This window comes from Cherax quadricarinatus, chromosome 65, assembly GCF_038502225.1.
Source record: "Cherax quadricarinatus isolate ZL_2023a chromosome 65, ASM3850222v1, whole genome shotgun sequence".
In the NCBI taxonomy this organism is placed as follows: domain Eukaryota; kingdom Metazoa; phylum Arthropoda; class Malacostraca; order Decapoda; family Parastacidae; genus Cherax; species Cherax quadricarinatus.
This window is the reverse complement of record NC_091356.1, coordinates 500,402-527,347: the sequence shown is the minus strand read 5'-3', so window position 1 is coordinate 527,347 and position 26,946 is coordinate 500,402. Positions and strand designations below refer to the sequence as shown.

Genomic DNA, 26,946 nt, shown 5'->3' with positions numbered 1-26,946 from the left:
TCTCTTAAACACTAAAATTTTCGCAGCAGCCTCTGTCATACAGTACCAGATGAGTAGGTGTTGTATCCCCGCTTTTCAGGAACCTTGAAGTTACGTGGAAAATACAAAGCAGCCACCTCTGGGTCAAGCTCATCCAAGTTGAGATCATCGAGATAAATGCCCTCACTCTCAGGGTTATGCCGAGCCTTCTTAGTGGCGCGCATGAAGCTAAACATACTGCCCAACACAGAGCGCTCATCATCTAGGGAGAACCACCACACATGCTACTACATCATACACCACAAGAGGAAAACATTAAAAAGAAAAAAAAAAGCAAATACACCCTAAACAAATTTCTGTATTGAATTTAGTTTAATTGCAGTCCAGTACAAACATTGGAACCTACAGCACATATAATATTTCAGTAATTACTACATACAGTACAGTATTTCAGTAATTACTACATATATATAGTACAGTATTTCAGTAATTACTACATATACAGTACAGTAATTCAGTAATTATTACATACAGTATATGCTGCATTTCACAATCTAGCACCACACAGGTAATTTATTTTACTACTTTCTAATATGTAGGCAACCTTCATTCTTTTCGTATCTACTTTTGATTGCCATTAAGTTACAAATTTTGCAGCCTTTTCATAATGAGCAGAATTTCTATGTACCTAGCAAGGAGATGATGATGATGATGATGATGATGATGTCTATATAGAACATATATCATATGTTCAATATTCCAGTAATTATCTACATTATCTATCCAATAATTTATGAAGAAATACAAACAATAAAACATTATATTTACATCATGGTTTTAATATAAAATTGTGTTTAAAGGGGATAAATTATGCTTTAGTAAAATCTGTAGACTTATCATTGAGCTAGTTCCCACAGATGTCAAATGAAGTGAGACGATTAAGAAAATAATGAATGTTGCCTTGAAAAAATGTATACAAGGGAAAGTGGAAGCTTACAAATCTGAAGATAGCCACTTGACAATTTAAGATAAATACACAGTCCTTTACAAGAGATACGAGGCACAATGAGATGGCATGATGACATTAATACTTTAACTGAAGTATGAAAGATTTTTTTTTTCCCAACAAGTTAGCCGTCTCCCACCGAGGCAGGGTGACCCAAAAAAGAAGGAAAATCCCCAAAAAGAAAATACTTTCATCATTCAACACTTTCACCTCACTCACACATAATCACTGTGCAGAGGCACCCAGATACAACAGTTTAGAAGCATATATGAAGATATATAACATACCCCTCCAAACTGCCAATATCCCAAACCCCTCCTTTAAAGTGCAGGCATTTTATTTCCCATATCCAGTACTCAAGTCTGGATATATAAAAATAACCGATTTCCCTGAATCCCTTCACAAAACATTACCCTGCTCACACTCCAACAGCTCGTCAGGTCCCAAAAACCATTCGTCTCCATTAACTCCTAACACGCTCACACATGCTTGTTGGAAGTTCAAGCCCCTTGCCCACAAAATCTTTACCTCCTCCTTCCAACCTTTCTGAGGACAACCCCTACCTCTCCTTCCTTCGCCTACAGATTTATACGCTCTCCGAGTCATTCTACTTTGATCCATTCTCTCTAAATGACCAAACCACCTCAACAACCCCTCTTCAGCCCTCTGACTAATACTTTTAGTAACTCCACACCTTCTCCAAATTTCTACACTCCGAATTCTCTGCATAATATTTGCATCACACACTGCCCTTAGACAGGACATCTCCACTGCCTGCAGCCGCCTCCTCGCTGCAGCATTTGCAACCCAAGCTTCACATTCATATAAGTGTTGGTACCACTACACTTTTGTACATTCCCTTCTTTGCCTCCATGGATAAATTAAATTTTTTTTAAATATACCGGCTGTCTCTTACCAATGTAAGGTGACCTTCTCCGAAAGAAAAGTAGTACATACATTCACCATCATAAATTCAATCATTGTCTTAACATTCATTAAACTTTTTCAGTCAGCTATTTCCCACACAAGGAAAGTGACCTAATGAGGGCACTACATTCACCATCACCTATCCCAAGATAGCATCCTAGGTTGCCTTCTCTTCCTCCTCAAAATCAATGACTTACTGAATATCACACAGCATCTTAAAATCTTTTTATTTTTACAGTTTCCTGATAATGTGAAAAATCATGAAATCACTTGGAAGTTCACTATTTATTCACAGTGGCTTTTCTGCCTACTTTAATTTTTACTCAAACCTTGCCTATGGAATATACACTTGGGATTCTACCTCACTTATTTATCTCAAACAAATTGCCACACAACAAAAGGCAAGCTATTAAAACCATCAAAAACACTAACTTCAGGAATACCTAATCCTATTAAACATAAATACCATATATACTTCTGTTCACTTCACATCTTCAAAACACTACACTAAGGCTGACCCTAGACACTTCCTGAAAAACTGTAGAACTTGCACGTATGATACTCGAAACAAATTCTTCTTGGTTATTACATTTAAAATGCATTCACCTTTAGTACGTGTTTTTCTGGCAATGTTCCTATTTTTTGAATATATACAATCTGATAAAGAAATGTGGCTTTTATAATTATCATGTTCATACGTTGAGAGTCCTATATTGGGCACCAGGAAAACCAGCCTATGGGGCCTCTCACATTTTACAATGTTTTTTCTTTGCTTTGGCTTCATTACAAGTATGTAACTTTTGGTGCATATTCTTTGGGTATAATGTGGAAAGTGTCCATTCGTTTGCTTAATCAACTTAACAATGCTTCTAAAAAACCATTATGTATTCCCAGTAAAATTCTCTCATTTGCTCTCCTTTCACACTCCCTCACCCCTTCTTTTTCACTCCACATACTCTGCCTTTTGTATACATACATTTTTTCACATGGCAAAAGCCTTTCGCATACGAACGTTTTCTCCCTTACTACCCTCTTTACCTCTATCATTTCACCAGTCATTCCTCTTCCCATCCTCACAAACACTTCTTTAACCACCAACCTCTGCTGTACACACTTGCAATACATTCTTAAATATACACCATACCTCCCTGACCTACTCATTACCCTCTCTTTACAGACCATCTTTCTTTCATTTTTTTTTTATTTTTACCTAGCCGACATATTTTAAGGCTATTTTGACCAGAGTTTAGAAGTGAGAAATTTAACACATCTCAAGATGCCACACATCAAGAACAATATTACTATCAAAATCTCACAGTAAAGACATAACCAACAGAGTTAAGAAGCATAATAATTTAGGTGGTACAAACATCCCAGAATAAAGTTAAATTAGAAACAAGAAATTTATTTGAAATGCTGACACCCAAGTTAGGTTAACACTACACAAAAACAAAACAATATTTTACACACACTTTACAATTACCACAAATGCTAAAAAAAATAACAGTTAATGTCATAATTTTCCAAAAGAATTGGCCCCAAATAAAAAAGCAAAAAGATAGAGGTATATTTACAGTTACAATACATTACATGGATAAAAGGGTGAGAAAATTCATGCAATTTATGCAAAGCCCATATTATGCAGAGCCTTTTTGAACAAGCCAAAAATAACAAATAGTATAATATAAAGACCTAAATTCCAGGAACTGGTTATTATATAATTTTGTTTTTTTTTCAACAAGTCAGCCATCTCCCAAAAAAACTCCTCATAAAAACTCTTTACAGCATTTAGTAACTTACCGCCTATTCCATACACTTGCAATATCTGCCACATTGCTCCCCTATCCACTCTATCATATGCCTTTTCTAAATCCATAAATGTAATAAATTCTTCCCTACCTTTATCTAAATACTGTTCACATATATGCTTCAATGTAAACACTTGATCTACACATCCCCTACCCACTCTAAAACCTCCTTGCTCATCCGCAATTCTACATTCTGTCTTGCCTCTAATTCTTTCAATAATAACCCTACCGTACACTTTTCCTGGTTATTTTTATTTTATTAACACACTGGCCGATTCCCACCAAGGCAGGGTGGCCCGAAAAAGAAAAACTTTCACCATCATTCACTCCATTACTGTCTTGCCAGAAGGGTGCTTTACACTACAGTTTTTAAACTGCAACATTAACACCCCTCCTTCAGAGTGCAGGCACTGTACTTCCCATCTCCAGGACTCAAGTCCGGCCTGCCGGTTTCCCTGAACCCCTTCATAAATGTTACTTTGCTCACACTCCAACAGCACGTCAAGTATTAAAAACCATTCGTCTCCATTCACTCCTATCAAACACGCTCACGCACGCCTGCTGGAAGTCCAAGCCCCTCGCACACAAAACCTCCTTTACCCCCTCCCTCCAACCTTTCCTAGGCCGACCCCTACCCCGCCTTCCTTCCACTACAGACTGATACACTCTTGAAGTCATTCTGTTTTGCTCCATTCTCTCTACATGTCCAAACCACCTCAACAACCCTTCCTCAGCCCTCTGGACAACAGTTTTGGTAATCCCGCACCTCCTCCTAACTTACAAACTACGAATTCTCTGCATTATATTCACACCACACATTGCCCTCAGACATGACATCTCCACTGCCTCCAGCCTTCTCCTTGCTGCAACATTCATCACCCATGCTTCACACCCATATAAGAGTGTTGGTAAAACTATACTCTCATACATTCCCCTCTTTGCCTCCAAGGACAAAGTTCTTTGTCTCCACAGACTCCTAAGTGCACCACTTACCCTTTTCCCCTCATCAATTCTATGATTCACCTCATCCTTCATAGACCCATCCGCTGACACGTCCACTCCCAAATATCTGAATACATTCACCTCCTTCATACTCTCTCCCTCCAATCTGATATCCAATCTTTCATCACCTAATCTTTTTATTATCCTCATAACCTTACTCTTTCCTGTATTCACTTTTAATTTTCTTCTTTTGCACACCCTACCAAATTCATCCACCAATCTCTGCAACTTCCCTTCAGAATCTCCCAAGAGCACAGTGTCATCAGCAAAGAGCAACTGTGACAACTCCCACTTTATGTGTGATTCTTTATCTTTTAACTCCACGCCTCTTGTCAAGACCCTCGCATTTACTTCTCTTACAACCCCATCTATAAATATATTAAACAACCACGGTGACATCACGCATCCTTGTCTAAGGCCTACTTTTACTGGGAAATAATTTCCCTCTTTCCTATGTACTCTAACTTGAGCCTCACTATCCTCGTAAAAACTCTTCACTGCTTTCAGTAACCTACCTCCTACACCATACACCTGCAACATCTGCCACATTGTCCCCCTATCCACCCTGTCATACACCTTTTCCAAATCTATAAATGCCACAAAGACCTCTTTAGCCTTATCTAAATACTGTTCACTTATATGTTTCACTGTAAACACCTGGTCCACACACCCCCTACCTTTCCTAAAGCCTCCTTGTTCATCTGCTATCCTATTCTCAGTCTTACTCTTAATTCTTTCAATAATAACTCTACCATACACTTTACCAGGTATACTCAACAGACTTATCCCCCTATAATTTTTGCACTCTCTTTTGTCCCCTTTGCCTTTATACAAAGGAACTATGCATGCTCTCTGCCAATCCCTAGGTACCTTTCCCTCTTCCATACATTTATTAAATAATTGCACCAACCACTCCCACTCCAAAACTATATCCTCACCTGCTTTTAACATTTCTATCTTTATCCCATCAATCCCGGCTGCCTTACCCCCTTTCATTTTACCTACTGCCTCACGAACTTCCCCCACACTCACAACTGGCTCTTCCTCACTCCTACAAGATGTTATTCCTCCTTGCCCTATACACGAAATCACAGCTTCCCTATCTTCATCAACATTTAACAATTCCTCAAAATATTCCCTCCATCTTCCCAATACCTCTAACTCTCCATTTAATAACTCTCCTCTCCTATTTTTAACTGACAAATCCATTTGTTCTCTAGGCTCCCTTAACTTGTTAATCTCACTCCAAAACTTTTTCTTATTTTCAACAAAATTTGTTGATAACATCTCACCCACTCTCTCATTTGCTCTCTTTTTACATTGCTTCACCACTCTCTTAACCTCTCTCTTTTTCTCCATATACTCTTCCCTCCTTGCATTACTTCTACTTTGTAAAAACTTCTCATATGCTAACTTTTTCTCCCTTACTACTCTCTTTACATCATCATTCCACCAATCACTCCTCTTCCCTCCCGCACCCACTTTCCTGTAACCACGAACTTCTGCTGAACACTCTAACACTACATTTTTAAACCTACCCCATACCTCTTCGACCCCATTGCCTATGCTCTCATTAGCCCATCTATCCTCCAATAGCTGTTTATATCTTTCCCTAACTGCCTCCTCTTTTAGTTTATAAACCTTCACCTCTCTCTTCCCTGATGCTTCTATTCTCCTTGTATCCCATCTACCTTTTACTCTCAGTGTAGCTACAACTAGAAAGTGATCTGATATATCTGTGGCCCCTCTATAAACATGTACATCCTGAAGTCTACTCAACAGTCTTTTATCTACCAATACATAATCCAACAAACTACTGTCATTTCGCCCTACATCATATCTTGTATACTTATTTATCCTCTTTTTCTTAAAATATGTATTACCTATAACTAAACCCCTTACTATACAAAGTTCAATCAAAGGGCTCCCATTATCATTTACACCTGGCACCCCAAACTTACCTACCACACCCTCTCTAAAAGTTTCTCCTACTTTAGCATTCAGGTCCCCTACCACAATTACTCTCTCACTTGGTTCAAAGGCTCCTATACATTCACTTAACATCTCCCAAAATCTCTCTCTCTCCTCTGCATTCCTCTCTTCTCCAGGTGCATACACGCTTATTATGACCCACTTCTCGCATCCAACCTTTACTTTAATCCACATAATTCTTGCATTTACACATTCATATTCTCTTTTCTCCTTCTATAACTGATCATTCAACATTACTGCTACCCCTTCCTTTGCTCTAACTCTTTCAGATACTCCAGATTTAATCCCATTTATTTCCCCCCACCGAAACTCCCCTACCCCCTTCAGCTTTGTTTCGCTTAGGGCCAGGACATCCAACTTCTTTTCATTCATAACATCAGCAATCATCTGTTTCTTGTCATCTGCACTACATCCACGCACATTCAAGCATCCCAGTTTTATAAAGTTTTTCTTCTTCTCTTTTCCTGGTATACTCAGTAAACTTGTTCCTCTATCATTTTTACAATCTCTTTTGTCCCCCTTCCCTTTATATAAAGGGACTATACATGCTCTCCGCCAATCCCTAGGTACCTTCCCCTCTTTCATACATTTATTAAACAAAAATACCAACCACTCCAACACTATGTCCCCCCCCCCCTGCTTTTAACATTTCTGTCATGATCCCGTCAGTTCCAGCTGCTTTACCCCCTTTCATTCTACGTAATGCCTCACGCACTTTCCCCACACTCACATCCTGCTCTTCTTCACTCCTAAAAGATGATACACCTCCCTGGCCAGTGCATGAAATTACCGCCTCCCTTTCTTCGTCGATATTTAAAAGTTCCTCAAAATATTCTCGCCATCTACCCAAAACCTCCATCTCCCCATCTACTAACTCCCCTACTCTGTTTTTAACTGATAAATCCATTTGTTCCCTAGGCTTTCTTAACTTGTTTAACTCACTCCAAAATTTTTTCTTATTTTCATTAAAACTCCTTGACAGTACCTCTCCCACTCAATCATCCGCTCTCCTTTTGCACTCTCTCACCACTCTCTTCACCTTTCTTTTACTCTCCATATACTCTACTCTTCTTATAACACTTTTGCTTTGTAAATACCTCTCATAAGCTACCTTTTTCTCTCTTATCACACCCTTTACTTCATCATTCCACCAATCACTCCTCTTTCCTCCTGCACCCACCCTCCTATAACCACAAACTTCTGCCCCACATTCTAATACTGCATTTTTAAAACTATTCCAACCCTCTTCAACCCCCCCACTACTCATACCTGCACCAGCCCACCTTTCTGCCAATAGTTGCTTATATTTCACCCGAACTTCCTCCTCCCTTAGTTAATACACTTTCACATCCCTCTTACTTGTTGTTGTCATTTTCCTCTTATCCCATCTACCTCTTACTCTAACTGTAGCTACAACTAGATAATGATCCGATATATGAGTTGCCCCTCTATAAACATGTACATCCTGGAGCCTACCCATGAACCTTTCATCCACCAATATATAATCTAACAAACTACTTTCATTACGTGCTACATCTTACCTTGTATATTTATTTATCCTCTTTTTCATAAAATATGTATTACTTATTACCAAACCTGTTTCTACACAGCTCAATTAAAGGCTCCCCATTTTCATTTACCCCTGGCACCCCAAATTTACCTACTACTCCCTCCACACCATTTTTTCCTACTTTAGCATTAAAATCCCCAACCACAAGTACTCTCACACTTGGTTCAAAGCTCCCCATGCAATTACTCAACATTTCCCAAAATCTCTCTCTCTCCTCTATACTTCTTTCTTCCCCAGGTGCATAAACACTTACTATAACCCACTTCTCACATCCAACCTTTATTTTACTCTACATAATCCTTGAATTAATACATTTATAGTCCCTCTTTTCCTGCCAAAGCTTATCATAAATAAAAAGTATCAACAACTGATTAGGTATAAATATCTAAGTTGAAAAAGTCTAGGGAACAAATGGATATGACAGTTAAAAATAGAAAGGTAGAGGTATCAGGAAGATGGAGGGAATATTTGCAGGAGCTGTTCAATGTTGATGAAGATAGGAAAGCTGTGATTTCATGCACTGGACAGGGAGGTAAAACATCTTGTAGTTGTGAGGAAGAGTCAGTTGAAAGTGGGGGGGGGGGGCATAAGGCAGTGGCCAGAATGAAAGGGGATAAAGCAGCTGGGATTGAAGGGATAAAGACAGAAATGTTAAAAGCAGGTGGGTATATAATTTTGGAGTGGTTTGTGCTTTTATTTAATAAATGTATGGAAGAAGGTAAGGTACCTAGGGATTGGAAGAGGGCATGCAAAGGCCCTTGTATAATGGCAAAGGGGACAAAAGAGTGCAAAAATTATAGGGGAATAAACCTATTGAGTATACCTGGCAAAGTGTATGGTAGAGTTATAACTGAAAGAATTAAGAGTAAGACAGAGTAGGATGGCAGATGAACAAGGAGGCTTTAGGAAGGGTAGGGGGTGTGTAAGCCAAGTGTTTACAGTAAAACACAGGTCAACAGTATTTATATAAGAGTAAAAAGATGTTTTGTTGAATTTATGGAATTGGAAAAAGCATATGATAGGGTAGATAGGGAAGCAATGTGACATATATATTCATAGATGGGGTTGTATGAGAAGTGAATGCTCAGGTGTTGACAAGAGGTGTGGGATTAAAAGATGAAGAATCTAACACAAAGTGGGAGTTGTCACAGCTGCTTTTTGCTGATGACACTGTGCTTTTGGGAGATTATGAAGAGAAGTTGCAGAGGTTGTTGAGAGTTTGGAAGGGTATGTAGAAGGAAATTAAAAGTGAACATAGGAAAGTGTAAGGTGAGGAGGATAACAAAAAATTTAGGTGATGAAAGATTGGATATCAGATTGAAGGAATGGAGTATGGAAGAAGTTAATGTATTCAGATATTTGAGAGTGGACGAGGTGAACCATAGATTTCTTATTTTTATCTATTAACATCGGCCATTTTCCACTAAGGCAGGGTGACCCCAAAAAAGAGAGAAACACTTTCATCATCATTCACTCCATCATTGTCTTGCCAAAAGTATGCCTATACTACAGATAAAAACTTCAACATCAACACCCCTCCTTCAAAGTGCAGTCACTGTACTTCCCACCTCCAGGACTCAAGGCCAGTTTGCTGGTTTCCCTGAATCCCTTCATAACCGTTACTTTGCTCACACTCCAACAGCACGCCATGTCATAAAAACCATTCATCTCCATTCACTCCTATCCAACAGGTTCACGCACGCTTCCTGAAAGCTTGAAGAGTTTTGTTAATCTTTCTTTCTTTCAACACACTGGCCGTATCCCACCAAGGCAGGGTGGCCCAAAAAGAAAAACGAAAGTTTCTCTTTTAAATTTAGTAATTTATACGGGAGAATGGGTTACTAGCCCCTTGCTCCCAGCATTTTAGTCGCCTCTTACAACACACATGGCTTACGGAGGAAGAATTCTGTTCCACTTCCCCATGTAGATAAGAGGAAATAAACAAGAACAAGAACTAGAAAGAAAATAGAAGAATACCTAGAGGGGTGTGTATATGTATGCTTGTACATGTATGTGTAGTGTGACCTAAGTGCAAGTAGAAGTAACAAGACATACCTGAAATCTTGCATGTTTATGAGACAGACAAAAGACACCAGCAATCCTACCATCATGTAAAACAATTACAGGTTTTCGTTGTAAACTCACTTGGCAGGACGGTAGTACCTCCCTGGGCGGTTGCTGTTTACCAACCTACTACCTAGGATTTTTGTTAATAATTTGAAAAAATGTTACTTCTATGGTTTATTGTGTTGAAAAATTTATTCCAAAATACAGTAGCATATAGTACCTCTCTATGCTGAGCAAGCACTTGACTGTTATAAGTATGTAGATTATAAATTCAGTATCTAAGTTGTTTAGAATGACAGGGTCAAAGTCTTGCAGGAGGAAGATAGTGTTATCAGAGAGAGAAAAAGTATTTGTTTGATGTACTGAGTGATGTAAGGAAGATCACTGATATAGGAGAGGGTAAGTACAGTATCTTAGGGTAACGACAATGTTTATTTTGAGAACAGTCAAGTTAGTGCCAATAATGGTTACCATACATGATATGTAGAGTGATCATTATTGCCATAATTTTATATATTAAGTAAATTTTAATGGTTGGAAGCATGAAAAGCTTTTGAGAAGTCGGTAACTTAGGAAATTAGGTATTAACTTTAATTGTTGGTTTGAATTTACATACTAGAGGCTGTTATTCTACCCTAACTCATTTCAAATTGCAGCCCTATTTAGATTATATTACCACTTCTTGTATGCCTAAAATATGTATGTGCCCTCAGAAGCATTGTATAAATTTATACTATCGACTTCAACAAAAAATTTGTAGGTTTTTATGGACAGCTTACCCTATCTTGGTAAAGACAAACACAACAATGACCCTCTATAAATGTTCTGCCCATGCAGGGAAGGGAGGGCTTAATCACTTCACCAACAATTCTTGATAAATCCCAATATGTGCACGAAACGTCATGCTAATTTGTGTCTGTACCATCACGTCGGTATTTTATATCAATGCTCTCCACTACTTATCTTAAAGAACAATGTGCATTAGAGGCACTTCAGTTTTGTTGACAAAATTATCTCTTATATTACTGATGTTCCTAGGGTCAAGAAATAAAATTTTCTGGAAAACATATCTGCTTCAATAAAGTTAGGTATTAGTTTAAGACAATCTCTTTTGTCCCCTTCCCTTTATATAAAGGGACTATACATGCTCTCTGCCAATCCCTAGGTACCTTCCCCTCTTTTATACATTTATTAAACAAAAATACCAACCACTCCAACACTATATCCTCCCCTGCTTTTAACATTTCTGTCATGATCCCGTCAGTTCCAGCTGCTTTACCCCCTTTCATTCTACGTAATGCCTCACGCACCTCCCACACACATCCTTCTCCTCTTCACTCCTACAAGATGGTACACCTCTCTGGCCAGTGCATGAAATTATCGCCTCCCTTTCTTCATCGACATTTAAAAGTTCCTCAAAATATTCTCGCCATCTACCCAATACAGTGGTCCCTTGTTTTTCGTAATTAATCCGTTCCTGGAGGAGCTGCTATAAACGAAATTTACGATTTGCGAATCAATTTTCCCCATAAGAAATAATGTAAATACAATTAATCCGTTCCTGACACCCAGAAGTATTAAAACAAAAAAATTTTTTACATGAAATATACATGTAGTACATAAACAATACAATGGGAAATGATGAATGAAACATTAACAGCATAATGCTTACCTTTATTGGAGATTCTTCTTAGTGTATGGGAGACTGGAGGAGGAGAGACTGGATTGTTTACAGTTTGGAAGGGGAATCCCCTTCCATCAACACCTCAGGTACCAATTGTTTTTCTGGGGTTACTTCTCTTCTCTGTTTCTTAATGCCACTAGGACCACCATGAGAGTCACTGGAGTCCTGTCTCGCAAAATAACTGTGGAGAGAGCTCTGTTTCTGGCGTCTCTAACACTTCCCTAAAATGGCCCAAGACTTTGTCACTGTACATATTTCTCACCTTCTTTACCACAGGCTTGGCACTAGGAGCTTTCTTTCGAGCCCTGGTAGCTTATTTAGTACTTGCAAGCACTAAAATGAGTGCAATATTATGAAATATTTCATAGGAGCACTTGAGGGGACCTTCACTCACTGGTAAACAATGCCAGACTGGCTGGGTAGGGAGGCCTCCCCGGCTCACACCGTGCTTACGCGTCCCGGACAAACTACTATTCGCGAGTCAACCTATGAAAAGCGAGTCCATGTTTATACGAAAATACCCCTATGATTGGCGAAATTTACGATTGCCGAGAACTACGAAAAGCGAGGGACCACTGTACCTCCATCTCCCCATCTACTAACTCCCCTACTCTGTTTTTAACTGACAAATCCATACTTTCCCTAGGCTTTCTTAACTTGTTTAACTTGCTCCAAAATTTTTTCTTCTTTTCATTAAAATTTCTTGACAGTGCCTCTCCCACACTATTATCTGCTCTCCTTTTGCACTCTCTCACCACTCTCTTCACCTTTCTTTTACTCTCCATATACTCTTCTCTTCGTATAACACTTCTGCTTTGTAAAAACCTCTCATAAACTACCTTTCTCTCTTTTATCACACCCTTTACTTCATCATTCCACCAATCACTCCTCTTTCCTCCTGCACCCACCCTTCTATAACCACAAACTTCTGCTCCACATTCTAATACTGCATTTTTAAAACTATTCCAACCCTCTTCAACCCCCCCGCTACTCATACTTGCACCAGCCCACCTTTCTGCCAATAGGCAGGGCCGGATTAAGAAGTCTCCGGGCCCTAGGCTATTCAGATTGGCGGGGCCCCTTTGAGTTACGGGTAAGCGAAGCGACCCCTTCCAGCTTGGGGGGAGGGGGGGTTGGTGTGAGCCTGTTTAAGGTCTAATTAAATACATTCTGGCTATTTAGATTAAATTTAATAGGGAAAGTACATCAAGACAACCAAAACCAACCATTTACCAACAGCCATTATAACTATCTTGTTAAATCATGCATTTTAAAGAGAATAAACTCAAGACAGCATAGTATTACTAGATTAGGCTATTAAGTAGTGACATCATGTACCTATTATATTCAGCATAACCACTACAGCACTATTATTCCCTTTTTAAATCACTGACCATTATTGTTATCATTGCATCATGCATAAGACTATCAAATCATATGAACTCAAGAAAGTAAAGAATTGTTTATATTCACAGGCACTTCTTAAATAAACCTTTTTCTGGATTTCATATTGGCAAAATCATCAATTATATTCTGAAAATCAATATTTCTTGTTAGATCAGACTCAATGGTCAACAAGGCTAGGTTACACAATTTGTCTTGGCTCATTGTTGAACGGAGCTGGTTTTTCACTCTTTTCAAAACAGAAAATGAACGTTCTCCTTCACAGTTAGTAGCTGGAAGTGTTAGGTAAAGGCAATACACTATGTCAACATTAGGGAAGGTTTCTGAGATACCTGCATTTCTTAATGTTTCAAAGCAGCTGAGGGCACACATTTTTCAGGTGGAACTTTAATCTGATTCATATACCCAGAAAAATGAACTATTTCTTCAACAAATGTGTCCTGAACATCTGCTGAAAGGTGTTGTTGCAACTTTAATGCAGCTTCTCTCAATTCTGCATCTGGCATAGTAGTAATTTTGAACAGAAATCCAAACTTGTCATTGAGATTCTGGTAGATTTCTTTTCTTTTCACCAATTCTGTAATCAGTGAATCCAGAATGACAAAGTATGTAGCTGTCTTACATTTCTGCCTTGGTAGCAACACAATTTCATTGTCTGGCTCTTCAAAATTGCGTTTCCTCTTCCTTGACCGCTGATGATCAGCCCGGTAACTGTGTCTTTCACCAGCAGTTTAGCTTTCTCTTCAAACATTTCAAAAGCTTCATCATTGCGAAGTGAGCTTACAAATTCCACTAAGCCTGCATAGAGGTTAGCACAAGTACCCATTTCAATTTCAATTTTCTGAAGTGTCTTGTTCGTGGCATTTAACCGTTCCAGTATACAGTCCCAAAGCACACAGAGTAAGACCAATTCAAAATCTTCCAATTTTGATGCTAAGCTGGCTGCTTCGCTTCTTGTAGTTGCTGTCTGGTCTTCATCCTCTGCTATTTAGATCAAAGAAGAACGTATTTCAGCAAAGCTGTCTTTCAAAGCATGTGTTGCATCATGCTGCACTGACCACCTTGTTGTTGATAATGATTTGATGACATCTCCATGAATGGTTGACTTGAGTATACTCCACCGATGCGTTGAAGCAGAGAAAAAATTAAAGAGTGCTTGTAAAAGTCCAAAAAATGAAACTGCAGCGACACAACACTCCGCAGCACATGACCCAACAAGATTAAGAGAATGTGCTGAGCAGGGCACATATTCAGCAAGTGGGTTGATTTGCTTGATACAGGCTTGCAATCCATTATATTTACCCAACATGTTACTTGCATTGTCGTAGCTCTGGCCACGGCAATCCATAATAGAGAGATCATGTTCAAGCAGAGTATCCAGTACTACATTCATCATTGTTTCTCCATCATGGCCTGAAAGATTAATGAATTTTATAAAGCGCTCTACAGGCTTACCACTGGAGTCGACAAAGCGAACAATGAATGTCAATTGATCTGTATGTGAAATATCTGGTGTTGAATCTACACTTATTGCAAAGTATTTTGCAGTTTTCACAGCTGCTATGATGTTATTGAGGACCTTCTCAGTCATCAGTTCAATAAATTCATTGCATATAGATGACATGTAAGATACAGTGCCTCTTCCTGCATTCCCAAGGTGTGACACATGATTTGCTAAGAATGGATCGAATTGTGCTAACAGTTCTATGATCCCTAGGAAATTGCCATTGTTTTCCGAACCAAAAACCTCATTTTCTCCACGGAAAGCAAGTCCTCTTAGAGCTAAGAATTTTACAACAGCAACAACTCTTTCTAGAACTTTTCTCCAATAAGTGCACTCTTTTTCAGTTTGATTTTCCAAATGAGAATCCAATAAGCCTTTTTTCTGTGCACGAAATACACTGGCTAAAATGCAGCTCCTGTGAGTGGTGCTGTTTTCATGTTCCTCGAAACGCTTGGAATTTTTCCAGTCATTGAACCCCTGGGTGAAGGTATTTTCTTTGGTAGAAAATAGCTTGCATGCTGAACAGTACACCTTTCCTGAGCTTTCAGAGTATACCATCCATGATCTTTTCACAGTTTCTGAATTTGCAAGCTTCCTATAAAACATAGATGACTTTAAACAACGACGACTTCCATCATCATAAATCCTTGCTGATTTCCTAAAGTCAATGTTCAGAGTTTGACTGAAGTTTTCTGCAATGAAAGCATTACGTAGAGAATCTGGGATTACATTTGGCCATGAGGCAGGATCTTTTAAGACAAATCCTGTGGATGAAATGTCCGTTGAGACATTGAGAGGAGACACAAAAGAAGTAGATGCTGGCTGAGAAATAATGGAGGGAGGGCTTCCTGTATGATCTGACGTATCTGCAGATTCAACTGTACTGGTAACATCAGAAACTGTTTTCGTGAGCATGTCTGTGATCTTTCTGCAGCTTCCTACATCTTTCTTTTTCTGTTCTTCTTCTTGAATTTTCTTCTTTCTTTTCTGTGACCCACTCGCATAAGAACGTCCAACATCACGTTCACGAGATGCCATAATGAGGATGTATCACTGTCTGTAATCATGCAAATACAAATTTTTCATTATCAATTATTAATTTTTTAATTATTAAATTTTTTTTTCTGTCAATTGGGGGGATATGGCCCTTGTAGCCCCCCTTTCCTCTGGCTGCGCATCTAAAAATTCAAAACGTTACCAGAAAGGACTCACATACAGAACTTTTACCATAGATTAGGTTAGTGATTTGGGCTACGAATATTTTACTAACTCATCCTCCTTGATCTCCAATTTACTTAAACAGAAATCATACTGAGTCCAAGAACAATGCACAATGGTATTTATATTACCATTTTCATAACTAAACTAATCATTATGTTTTGCATGATATATGGCCTATCACCATAGATAAGGAAATGAGAATTAAAGAATGCAGGGACAATTTTCAAGTTTCACCCAACCAACGATTTTCTGATGTGGCTTATGTGTTTCTGGGGAAATATGTAGTAAATTAATTGATGTTCTACATCACTTCCGTTGCAACTTGAAAACTAAGCATTTGCGACGGAAGTGATGTAGAACATCAATCAATTGAGATCTGTTATTGAAATGATAAAGACTTAAAGACAGGACAAAGTGCTTTTAAAACCTACAAATGGAAGTCAGTTTGCGTTTTTAGGTTTTTCTTTATAGTATTTTTACCAAAAATGCGTCTTTACTGGTCCATGCGTCTTTACTGGTCAAGTAACCCTATCAGGTACCTCCCTTAACATTTAGAGGCGAAAACAAACATTTATTCATACACATCAATGTCTATCACAACACTTCAGTTAATTTGTCACAGTACAAGTCTAGATAACGTGTAATTACTACAGAAAATTGGAGAGGAATCTCCCATACTCACCCATTAGCGGGAAAACACAGCTGTTCTGATGTAAACAAAGGCGTGTTGAGTGTTGCCATCTATGGTTAGGTTTATTTATTTTTATTTTATTTTATTTCATTATTTATTTTTGTTTTGATTAATTTTTAAAAATCAATTTTACTCTCCAAACACTTGAACTTTTTAGGTAGAGACCCCTTTGCACTTGCACCATGTGCGCAGTCTTGGATGAGCCCCTGAACCCCTTGGACCGCGGGGGCCCCCAAATGCGCGGGGCCCTAGGCAAATGCCTCGTTTGCCTATGCGGTAATCCGGCCCTGCCAATAGGTGCTTATATCTCACCCGAACTTCCTCCTCCTTTAGTTTATACACTTTCACCTCCCTCTTACTTGTTGTTGTCATTTTCCTCTTGTCCCATCTACCTCTTACTCTAACTGGTATTAGATATATATCTTAAATTTTAAACTAATCACAGATAATTATAGTCATCAGATGCTTGAATCTAAAATTCAACAGAAACCATTTAAACTTTCAAAATCACTGCATATTTACTATGCATAAAAGTGGCTTTACAAACACTACAGCATAATTGTAAGTCACCCAACTGCCCTATGTAACTCCATGCTTGAAAAGGAAGGGATATTTATATCTAACAAAGAATCAGAAAATCACTTGTGCCATCAGTATCACAACTACAAACAGGGAAGCACATAATGAAAAGGAATCATCTGTCAGAATGATCCAGTTAACTATACTAATTAAAAGAAACATCAACGTCTGAGTGAAACAATCTTCATATTTAAACTTTGCATTAGACATCACATAAAATATGAAAGTATATTACCTTCTTCCTTACTTGTCTTTGCCAGCTTTTCACTCTCAGTCTTTCCAGCAGGAGTATCAAATTTTAAATTGGTTGTTCGTGTTGGAGTCTTTGGTGGTGGTGTTGGAAGCTCTCCCCACATCCAGTACCACTTGTTCTCATCTGTCTGACATGAACCATCAGCAAAGTCAGCTCTTTGTCTTTCTACTTCATATTCTGTATCAGATTTGATTGGAGTTGGTGGTCTGGAGTTAGAAGGACTGCCATGCCAAGTGAAAAGTAAATTAGTATTTCATCAATACAAAACAAGTAACATAAGCATTATTAGACCCATTTTGTACTACAGGCAGTCCTCATTTAAGGAAGTTGCACGTTTCAGCTGAAGTCAGCAAAAGACTAAATTTGCTCACCATAAAGAACATCCACACTTATACATGTGCCTACTACATACATAGAACAATACATGCAAACAAACCCTCCACTCAAACTTCTCCTTATCAACCTTAACAGGACACACGACCATAACACAAGACAGATCTCTTTTTGATGTACCCCGTGTCCATATCACATTGTGTAAAAACTCTATGCACATAAAGGTCCCCAAAATCTGGAATTCATTACCAGAACATACTAAAGTAACCAGGCCTGAAAATCAATTTAAGACTGTTCTAAAAATCCACTTACTCGCCCAGGACTAAATAATCAACACTCAATATTTAACATTACCAATAATTCTCCCAATTACTTAAATCTTAAAACTTCAAGACAACATATAGTAAATTGATCATCTTGTTTGTTATACATTGTAAAGCAACAAATTTGTACAACTATAATGCTTCATTATCGAAATGTTCAAATTTCATTGTTTCAAATACTCAATTGTACTTCATACTGTAAATTGTTTACTGTAATTTCTACCACTGAACCTTTCATTGCTTGTTAACCCTTTGAGGGTTTTGGTCGTACTAATACGTCTTACGCGTAGGGGTTTTTGACGTACTAGTACGCATAAATTCTAGCGGCCTCAAATCTCGCGCGAAAAGGCTGGTAGGCCTAGGTGTGAGAGAATGGGTCTGCGCGGTCGGTGTGCGCGGTAGAAAAAAAATCTGGGACCCAGTGGTGCATTGTGGGAATGCCCTCTTAGTAAACAATGTCCACCATGCCTCGCGGTAAGAAGGTCCTCACTCCTCGGCGAATTGGGACACTTTTGTTCCCCAGTGACAGTTCTAATAGTGATGGAAGTGCCAGTGAAGATGAGTTTCGTGGTTTTAGTGAGGTTTTGACTGAAACTAATGACCATAATATCGGTAATAGTGAGGAAAACCCAGACGACCCTCAGCCTTCCACCTCTGGTGCTGGGCCCTCTTGTTCACGTTCAGTTGTTCCAGAACCCAAGAGGAAACTTCTATTTTCCCAAATCCCAGACTCAGATGAGAGCATTGGTGATGATAGTGATAGTGAATATGAACTACAAGCTCTTCAAACTAGTTCCAGTAGTGATAGTGAAGTGCAATATTCCCCAGTGAAGCGTCAGTATATACGATGATATATGCGCTCTGGTAGTGTGCCATATGTTATACCAAGGGGAAGGAGTGTATCTCGGAGTACATCCCGTGGCTGTACAACAGGAACAGACAGTGAAAATGACGAAGATACTGTTGCAATTGGGATGGAAAATGTGCGTGGTGGTAGTGGTGCCGGCAGTGAGGCACCAGCAGTGGGCCATGCTGCCACCCACGCTGCCACCCACGCCGCTGCCTCAGCTGATCTAGAACAAAGGCCACCATCCCCCACTCACCCACCACACCAGCCTCCACAACCACAACCACAACCTCCACAACCACAACCACCTGTCATTGTCCAGTACCCACCAGCAGACCGCACCTGGGATTGGCAGGAAGCTGTCAATTTTGTTCCAAATCCCCACCAGTTTGATGACAGCCAAAGTGGAATACGGCCATCTTGTGCACTTGGGAACAATGCCACTGAACTGGAATGTTTCGAGTTATTCTTTGACGAACCACTGATGAAAAGTATTGTCATGGAAAGCAACACATACTACGAGTACACCATGGCAAACACATTACTTTCACCAAAATCACGTCTACACCAGTGGAAGGAGGCAACTGTGGCTGAGATGTATCTTTTCTTTGCCACAATAATGCTTATGCCACATGTGTATAAACACAAAGTGAAATCATACTGGTCAACAGACCCCCTGATTGCAACACCAGGTTTCAGTGATATAATGCCAGTGAATCGATTTGTGCTAATGTTACGTATGCTTCACTTCTCAGATAAAACCAGGCCTGACAGAACTGACAGGTTATATAAGATTAGGAATGTGTTTGTGTATCTGAAACAGAAATTCAGTACGCATTTTTATCCCTTCAGGAAGCTTGTAATTGACGAGTCTTTGATTCTGTTCAAAGGAAGACTCTCTTTCAAGCAGTACATACCAAGCAAGAGGAAACGCTTTGGTATAAAGTTGTTTGTGCTTTGTGATTGTTACAGTGGTCTGGTATTGGATATTATTGTGTACACTGGAAGTTATACATTGCAAAATACCAGGAAGTTATTGGGCATCTCAGGTGATATGGTTCGAACAATGATAGAACCATACCTTGGTAAGGGGCATATATTATATACAGATAACTGGTACACAAGCCCCTCACTCAGTGATTTTTTGCGAGTGAACATGACAGATGTGTGTGGCACAGTGCGTGCAAATCGGAAACATGTGCCCAGGTTTGACGCTGGCACTCGTAGAGGTGAGGTGCAGGCGTTTGCTGCCAATGACATCATGGCATTTCGGTGGCATGACAAACGAGATGTCACACTGTTGTCATCAATTCACCCTAATGAAATGGCAGACAGTGGCAGGCAGCATAGAGAGAGAAATGAACCCATTCTAAAACCTGCAGCTGTGATTGATTACACCTTCAACATGCGTTCAGTGGACAAATGTGACATGCAGATTGGGTTTGCTGATTGTGTTCGCAAGAGTTATAAGTGGTACATCAAACTGTTTTTCCATCTTCTGGACATTTCCATGCTCAATGCTTATAATATGTATAAGATGAGCACCAGAAACAAACCACAGTACGGCGAATTCTGTTTGTCTGTCATCAGACAAATAGTATTCAAGTACCAAGGAACAGCACCTGCAATTGACCGCCCACCAAATTATCAACAACTACCTGCTCGTCTGAAGCATGGTGATCACTTCCTGGTAAAACTGCCTGCTACTGCTTTGAAGAAAAAGGCTCAGAAGAGGTGTTACGTCTGTGCACATACAAAAAAACGCACACAACAACGCAGAGACACTCGTTTTATGTGTGAGGAGTGTAAAACTCCACTGTGCATGACACCATGTTTCAAAGACTTCCACAGGCTGCAGAACTTCTAGAAACATTCCCTGTGACTGTATATGTGTATATAAAATATAGAAAAATAGTAATAAACAACATTTCATATCGTTTGTTTGTGTAAATATTTTCTGTAAACAAAATAATGACAACAGTGTTTATGCCCTTATTGTGTAGTATTGAAAAAGAAGTAACTTACAAAATACTGATCATGTTGGCCTCAGAGGCCATAAAAGTTACTCAGAAAAAGAAAAATTGAAAAATAATTGAAAATAGTACATAAAAAAGTAAATAGAAAAATACCGGGTGACGGCAGTCGGCGATGTTACCATATGTTGTTCAATTTTGGCAAATTTCACGCCTCCATATCTCGGTAAGTATTGACGTTAAAATTTTTTTGTTTAGCCTATAATGTTTAGAAAAAAAAAACTATTTTTTCATAAGAAAAAATATTTTTTTTTTTTTTGAAATTTGGCCGACCCTGAGAACGAGTTTCGGAGAGGGCCTGTCGACCCTCAAAGGGTTAATTTTAAGTTAATTTTAAATCTGCCCATAATGCTTTGCATACAAGGATTTTTTGGCATGTACACCCAACTAGTACTATAATTCCTTGTACAACTATGTATCATATCCAAATAAACTATAAGAATATGAGAAACATTTGTATTGAATGCATTATTTAACCCCTTCAGGGTCCAAGGCCCAAATCTGAAGTGGTGCCCCAGTGTCCAAGAATTTTCAAAAAAAAAAATTTGTTATTTTTTCTTATGAAATGGTAGAGAATCTTTTTGTGGAGGTAATAAAACAAAAAGTACGAAATTTGATGGAAAATTGATGAAATTATGCTCTCGCGAATTTTGATGTGTCAGCGATATTTACGAATCGGCGATTTTGCCGACTTTGACTCCCATTTCAGGCCAATTACATTATTCCAGTCAACCAAATTCTTAGCTATTTCACTAGTATTACTTCTATTCTATCGATTGAGCACAAGAAATCACCAAGTCAACTGTTTCAACTACAAATTAAAGTGATCGGAAATTGTTAATTTGGCCAATTTAACACAAAGTTCAAAATATTCCAATTTCAAAATAGGGTCCAGAATAAACAATGTAGGTATTCCTGGAACTAAACTAACATTTCCTCTGTTCATTAGTTACATTTTGAGGCTTTACAAATAAATTCCATTTTGATTTTTCATTCACATAATGAATTTTTATTCACACCAAAAAATAGAAGATTTACTGTTATGCAATACTGTAATAATTGTATAAATATCATCACCAGATTTGTGAATGCATATCAGACCCACCAGCTGGCGCGTATTAGACGTGTGAGGTCGTTTGTTTACTCTTGAATATCGGCAAATATTTAACATTTCTGCTACTTTGAGCTCAGTTTCAAGCCATTTCCAGTGCTAAAACCAATCAAAATCATCTCTATTTCTGTAATATGTCTTCCATTCTATCAAATGAGACCAAGAAATCGCAAACACAACTATAAAAAACATACGAAAAAACACTGCAAAGTTGCTGTTTTAATCGAAAAATCATGATTTCAGTTTTTTTCTCTCATTATACACAGTGTTCTGCAGGATCTGTTTTATGTGGTGCACACATACCATATAGATGTATTCTCTCATATGTAGGCCCAAATGTACCACTCACAGTTTATCAGAGTGAGCTGAGCTCATGACGTAGATCTACGGGACGGACCCTGAAAGGGTTAAATATAATGTACCATAACAATTTGCCCTAAAAAGTAAACAATAAATAATATATTTAATAAAAAAATAAACCTGCTTTCGTGGGAAACCGCTGGTGTGTTGAAAAAAAAAAAACATTAATTTTTTTTTTTTCAACAAGTCGGCCGTCTCCCACCGAGGAAAGGTGACTCAAAAAAGAAAGAAAATCCTCAAAAAGAAAATACTTTCATCATCATTCAACACTGTCACCACACTCACATATTATCACTGCTTTTGCAGAGGTGCTCAGAATACAACAGTTTAGAAGCATATACGTATAAAGATACACAACATATCCCTCCAAACTGCCAATATCCCAAACCCCTCCTTTAAAGTGCAGGCATTGTACTTCCCATTTCCAGGACTCAAGTCCGACTATATGAAAATAACCGGTTTCCCTGAATCCCTTCACTAAATATTACCCTGCTCACACTCCAACAGATCGTCAGGTCCCAAGTACCATTCGTCTCCATTCACTCCTATCTAACACGTTCACACACGCTTGCTGGAAGTCCAAGCCCCTCACCCACAAAACCTCCTTTACCCCCTCTCTCCAACTCTTTCGAGGACGACCCCTACCCCTCTTTCCTTCCCCTATAGATTTATATGCTTTCCATGTCATTCTACTTTGATCCATTCTCTCTAAATGACCAAACCACCTCAACAACCCCTCTTCTGCCCTCTGACTAATACTTTTATTAACTCCACACCTTTTCCTAATTTCCACACTCCAAATTTTCTGCATAGTATTTACACCACACATTGCCCTTAGACAGGACATCTCCACTGCCTCCAACCGTCTCCTCGCTGCTGCATTTACCACCCAAGCTTCACACCCATATAAGAGTGTTGGTACTACTATACTTTCACACATTCCCTTCTTTGCCTCCATAGATAACGCTTTTTGACTCCACATATACCTCAATGCACCACTCACCTTTTTTTCCTCATAAATTCTGTGATTAACCTCATCCTTCATAAATCCATCCGCCAACACGTCAACTCCCAAGTACCTGAAAACATTCACTTCTTCCATACTCCTCCTCCCCAATTTGATATCCAATTTTTCTTTATCTAAATCATTTGATACCCTCATCACCTTACTCTTTTCTATGTTCACTTTCAACTTTCTACCTTTACACACATTCCCAAACTCATCCACTAACCTTTGCAATTTTTCTTTAGAATCTCCCATAAGCACAGTATCATCAGCAAAAAGTAACTGTGTTAATTCCCATTTTGAATTTGATTCCCAATAATTTAATCCCACCCCTCTCCCGAACACCCTAGCATTTACTTCTTTTACAACCCCATCTATAAATATATTAAACAACCATGGTGACATTACACATCCCTGTCTAAGACCTACTTTTGCCGGGAAGTAGTCTCCCTCTCTTCTACACACCCGAACCTGAGCCTCACTATCCTCATAAAAACTCTTTACAGCATTTAATAACTTACCACCTATTCCATATACTAGCAACATCTGCCACATTGCTCCTCTATCCACTCTATCATATGCCTTTTCTAAATCCATAAATGCAATAAAAACTTCCCTACCTTTATCTAAATACTGTTCACATATATGCTTCAATGTAAATACTTGATCTACACATCCCCTACCCACTCTGAAACCTCCTTGCTCATCCGCAATCCTACATTCTGTCTTACCTCTAATTCTTTCAATTATAACCCTACCGTACACTTTTCCTGGTATACTCAATAAACTTGTTCCTCTGTAATTTTTACAGTCTCTTTTGTCCCCTTCCCCTTTATATAAAGGGACTATACATGCTCTCCGCCAATCCCTAGGTACCTTCCCCTCTTTCATACATTTATTAAACAAAAGTACCAACCACTCCAACACTATATCCCCCCCTGCTTTTAACATTTCTGTCATGATCCCATCAGTTCCAGCTGCTTTACCCCCTTTCATTCTACGTAATGCCTCATGTACCTCCCCCACACTTACATTCTGCTCTTCTTCACTTCTAAAAGATGGTATACCTCCCTGACCAGTGCATGAAATTACCGCCTCCCTTTCTTCCTCAACATTTAAAAGTTCCTCAAAATATTCTCGCCGTCTACCTAATACCTCCCTCTCCCCATCTACTAACTCCCCTACTGTGTTTTTAACTGACAAATCCATACTTTCCCTAGGCTTTCTTAACTTGTTTAACTCACTCCAAAAATTTTTCTTATTTTCATTAAAATTTCTTGACAGTGCCTCTCCCACTCTATCATCTGCTCTCCTTTTGCACTCTCTCACCACTCTCTTCACCTTTCTTTTACTCTCCATATACTCTGCTCTTCTTATAACACTTCTGCTTTGTAAAAACCTCTCATAAGCTAACTTTTTCTCTTTTATCACACCCTTTACTTCATCATTCCACCAATCACTCCTCTTTCCTCCTGCCCCCACCCTCCTATAACCACAAACTTCTGCCCCACATTCTAATACTGCATTTTTAAAACTATTCCAACCCTCTTCAACCCCCCCACTACTCATCTTTGCACTAGCCCACCTTTCTGCCAATAGTCGCTTATATCTCACCCGAACTTCCTCCTCCCTTAGTTTATACACTTTCACCTCCCTCTTACTTGTTGTTGCCACCTTCCTCTTTTCCCATCTACCTCTTACTCTAACTGTAGCTACAACTAAATAATGATCTGATATATCAGTTGCCCCTCTATAAACATGTACATCCTGGAGCCTACCCATCAACCTTTTATCCACCAATACATAATCTAACAAACTACTTTCATTATGTGCTTCATCATACCTTGTATATTTATTTATCCTCTTTTTCATAAAATATGTATTACCTATTACCAAATCTCTTTCCACACATAGCTCAATTAAAGGCTCCCCATTTACATTTACCCCTGGCACCCCAAATTTCCCTACTACTCCCTCCATAACATTTTTACCCACTTTAGCATTGAAATCCCCAACCACCACCACTCTCACACTTGATTCAAAACTCCCCACGCATTCACTCAACATTTCCCAAAATCTCTCTCTCTCCTCTACACTTCTTTCTTCTCCAGGTGCGCACACACTTACTATAACCCACTTTTCACATCCAATCTTTATTTTACTCCACATAATCCTTGAATTAATACATTTATAGTCCCTCTTTTCCTGCCATAGCTTATCCTTCAACATTATTGCTACTCCTTCTTTAGCTCTAACTCTATTTGAAACCCTTGACCTAATCCCATTTATTCCTCTCCATTGAAACTCTCCCACCCCCTTCAGCTTTGTTTCACTTAAAGCCAGGACATCCAGCTTCTTCTCATTCATAACATCCACAATCATCTCTTTCTTATCATTTGCACAACATCCAAACACATTCAGACTTCCCACTTTGACAATTTTCTTCTTCTTATTCTTTTTAGTAATCTTTACAGGAAAAGGGGTTACTAGCCCATTGTTCCCGGCATTTTAGTTGACTTTTACAACACGCATGGCTTATGGAGGAAAGATTCTTATTCCACTTCCCCATGGATATAAAAGGAAAAGTAATAAGACCAAGAACTATTAAGATAAAATCAAAGAAAACTCAGATGAGTGTGTGTAAATAAATGTGTACATGTATGTGTAGTGTGACCCAAGTGTAAGTAGAAGTAGCAAGACATACCTGTAATCTTGCATATTTATGAGACAGACAAAAGACACCAGCAATCCTACCATCATGTAAAACAATTACAGGCTTTCATTTTACACTCACTTGGCAGGACGGTAGTACCTCCCTGGGTGGTTGCTGTCTAGCGACCTACTACCATAAAACATTAATATCTACCAAATATTGATGTAACTTGGTGGCAAATTTAATAGAATACTGGTGTTATAGCAGTGGGTGGTAGAATGTGAGAGTTTTTGAGGGTCATATATGTAAACCACTTCATCCAAGGATGCAACTGTTGTAGGACATCTTTTACTGAGTGTTTCTTGACTTACAAAGAATAAAGAAAATCTTGAATGAAATTGTTTTCTACAAATGCTTGTACAACTCTCCTCTGCTGTATGCTCTCCAGCTCTCTCTGGCTGTGAATCACATTGTACAATTAATCAATGATTTATGTGCTACATTTTTTGCCATGATAATTTTCTGTAATGTCTGCTATTGCTGTCACTGCAAGGCTGGTAATCTCTGACAAGTGTTACAAGGCTAATTCATAA

At 38.7% G+C, this 26,946-nt stretch overlaps 1 protein-coding gene across 1 annotated transcript in view; it reads right to left on the bottom strand.

The window, feature by feature from the left end:
* The window catches only part of Lpin (phosphatidate phosphatase LPIN), a 54,380-nt gene extending 36,444 nt beyond the window's left edge, over positions 1–17,936 (bottom strand). Inside the window, exons 1-2 of the mRNA XM_070098833.1 lie at positions 17,670–17,936; positions 47–241 (exon numbers count right to left, since the gene is read on the bottom strand). Of these exons, the coding sequence (XP_069954934.1) occupies positions 47–241; positions 17,670–17,790 (316 nt within the window). The 5' untranslated portion in view covers positions 17,791–17,936. The remainder of the gene's footprint in view (positions 1–46; positions 242–17,669) is intronic.
* Positions 17,937–26,946: the final 9,010 nt, after the last annotated feature.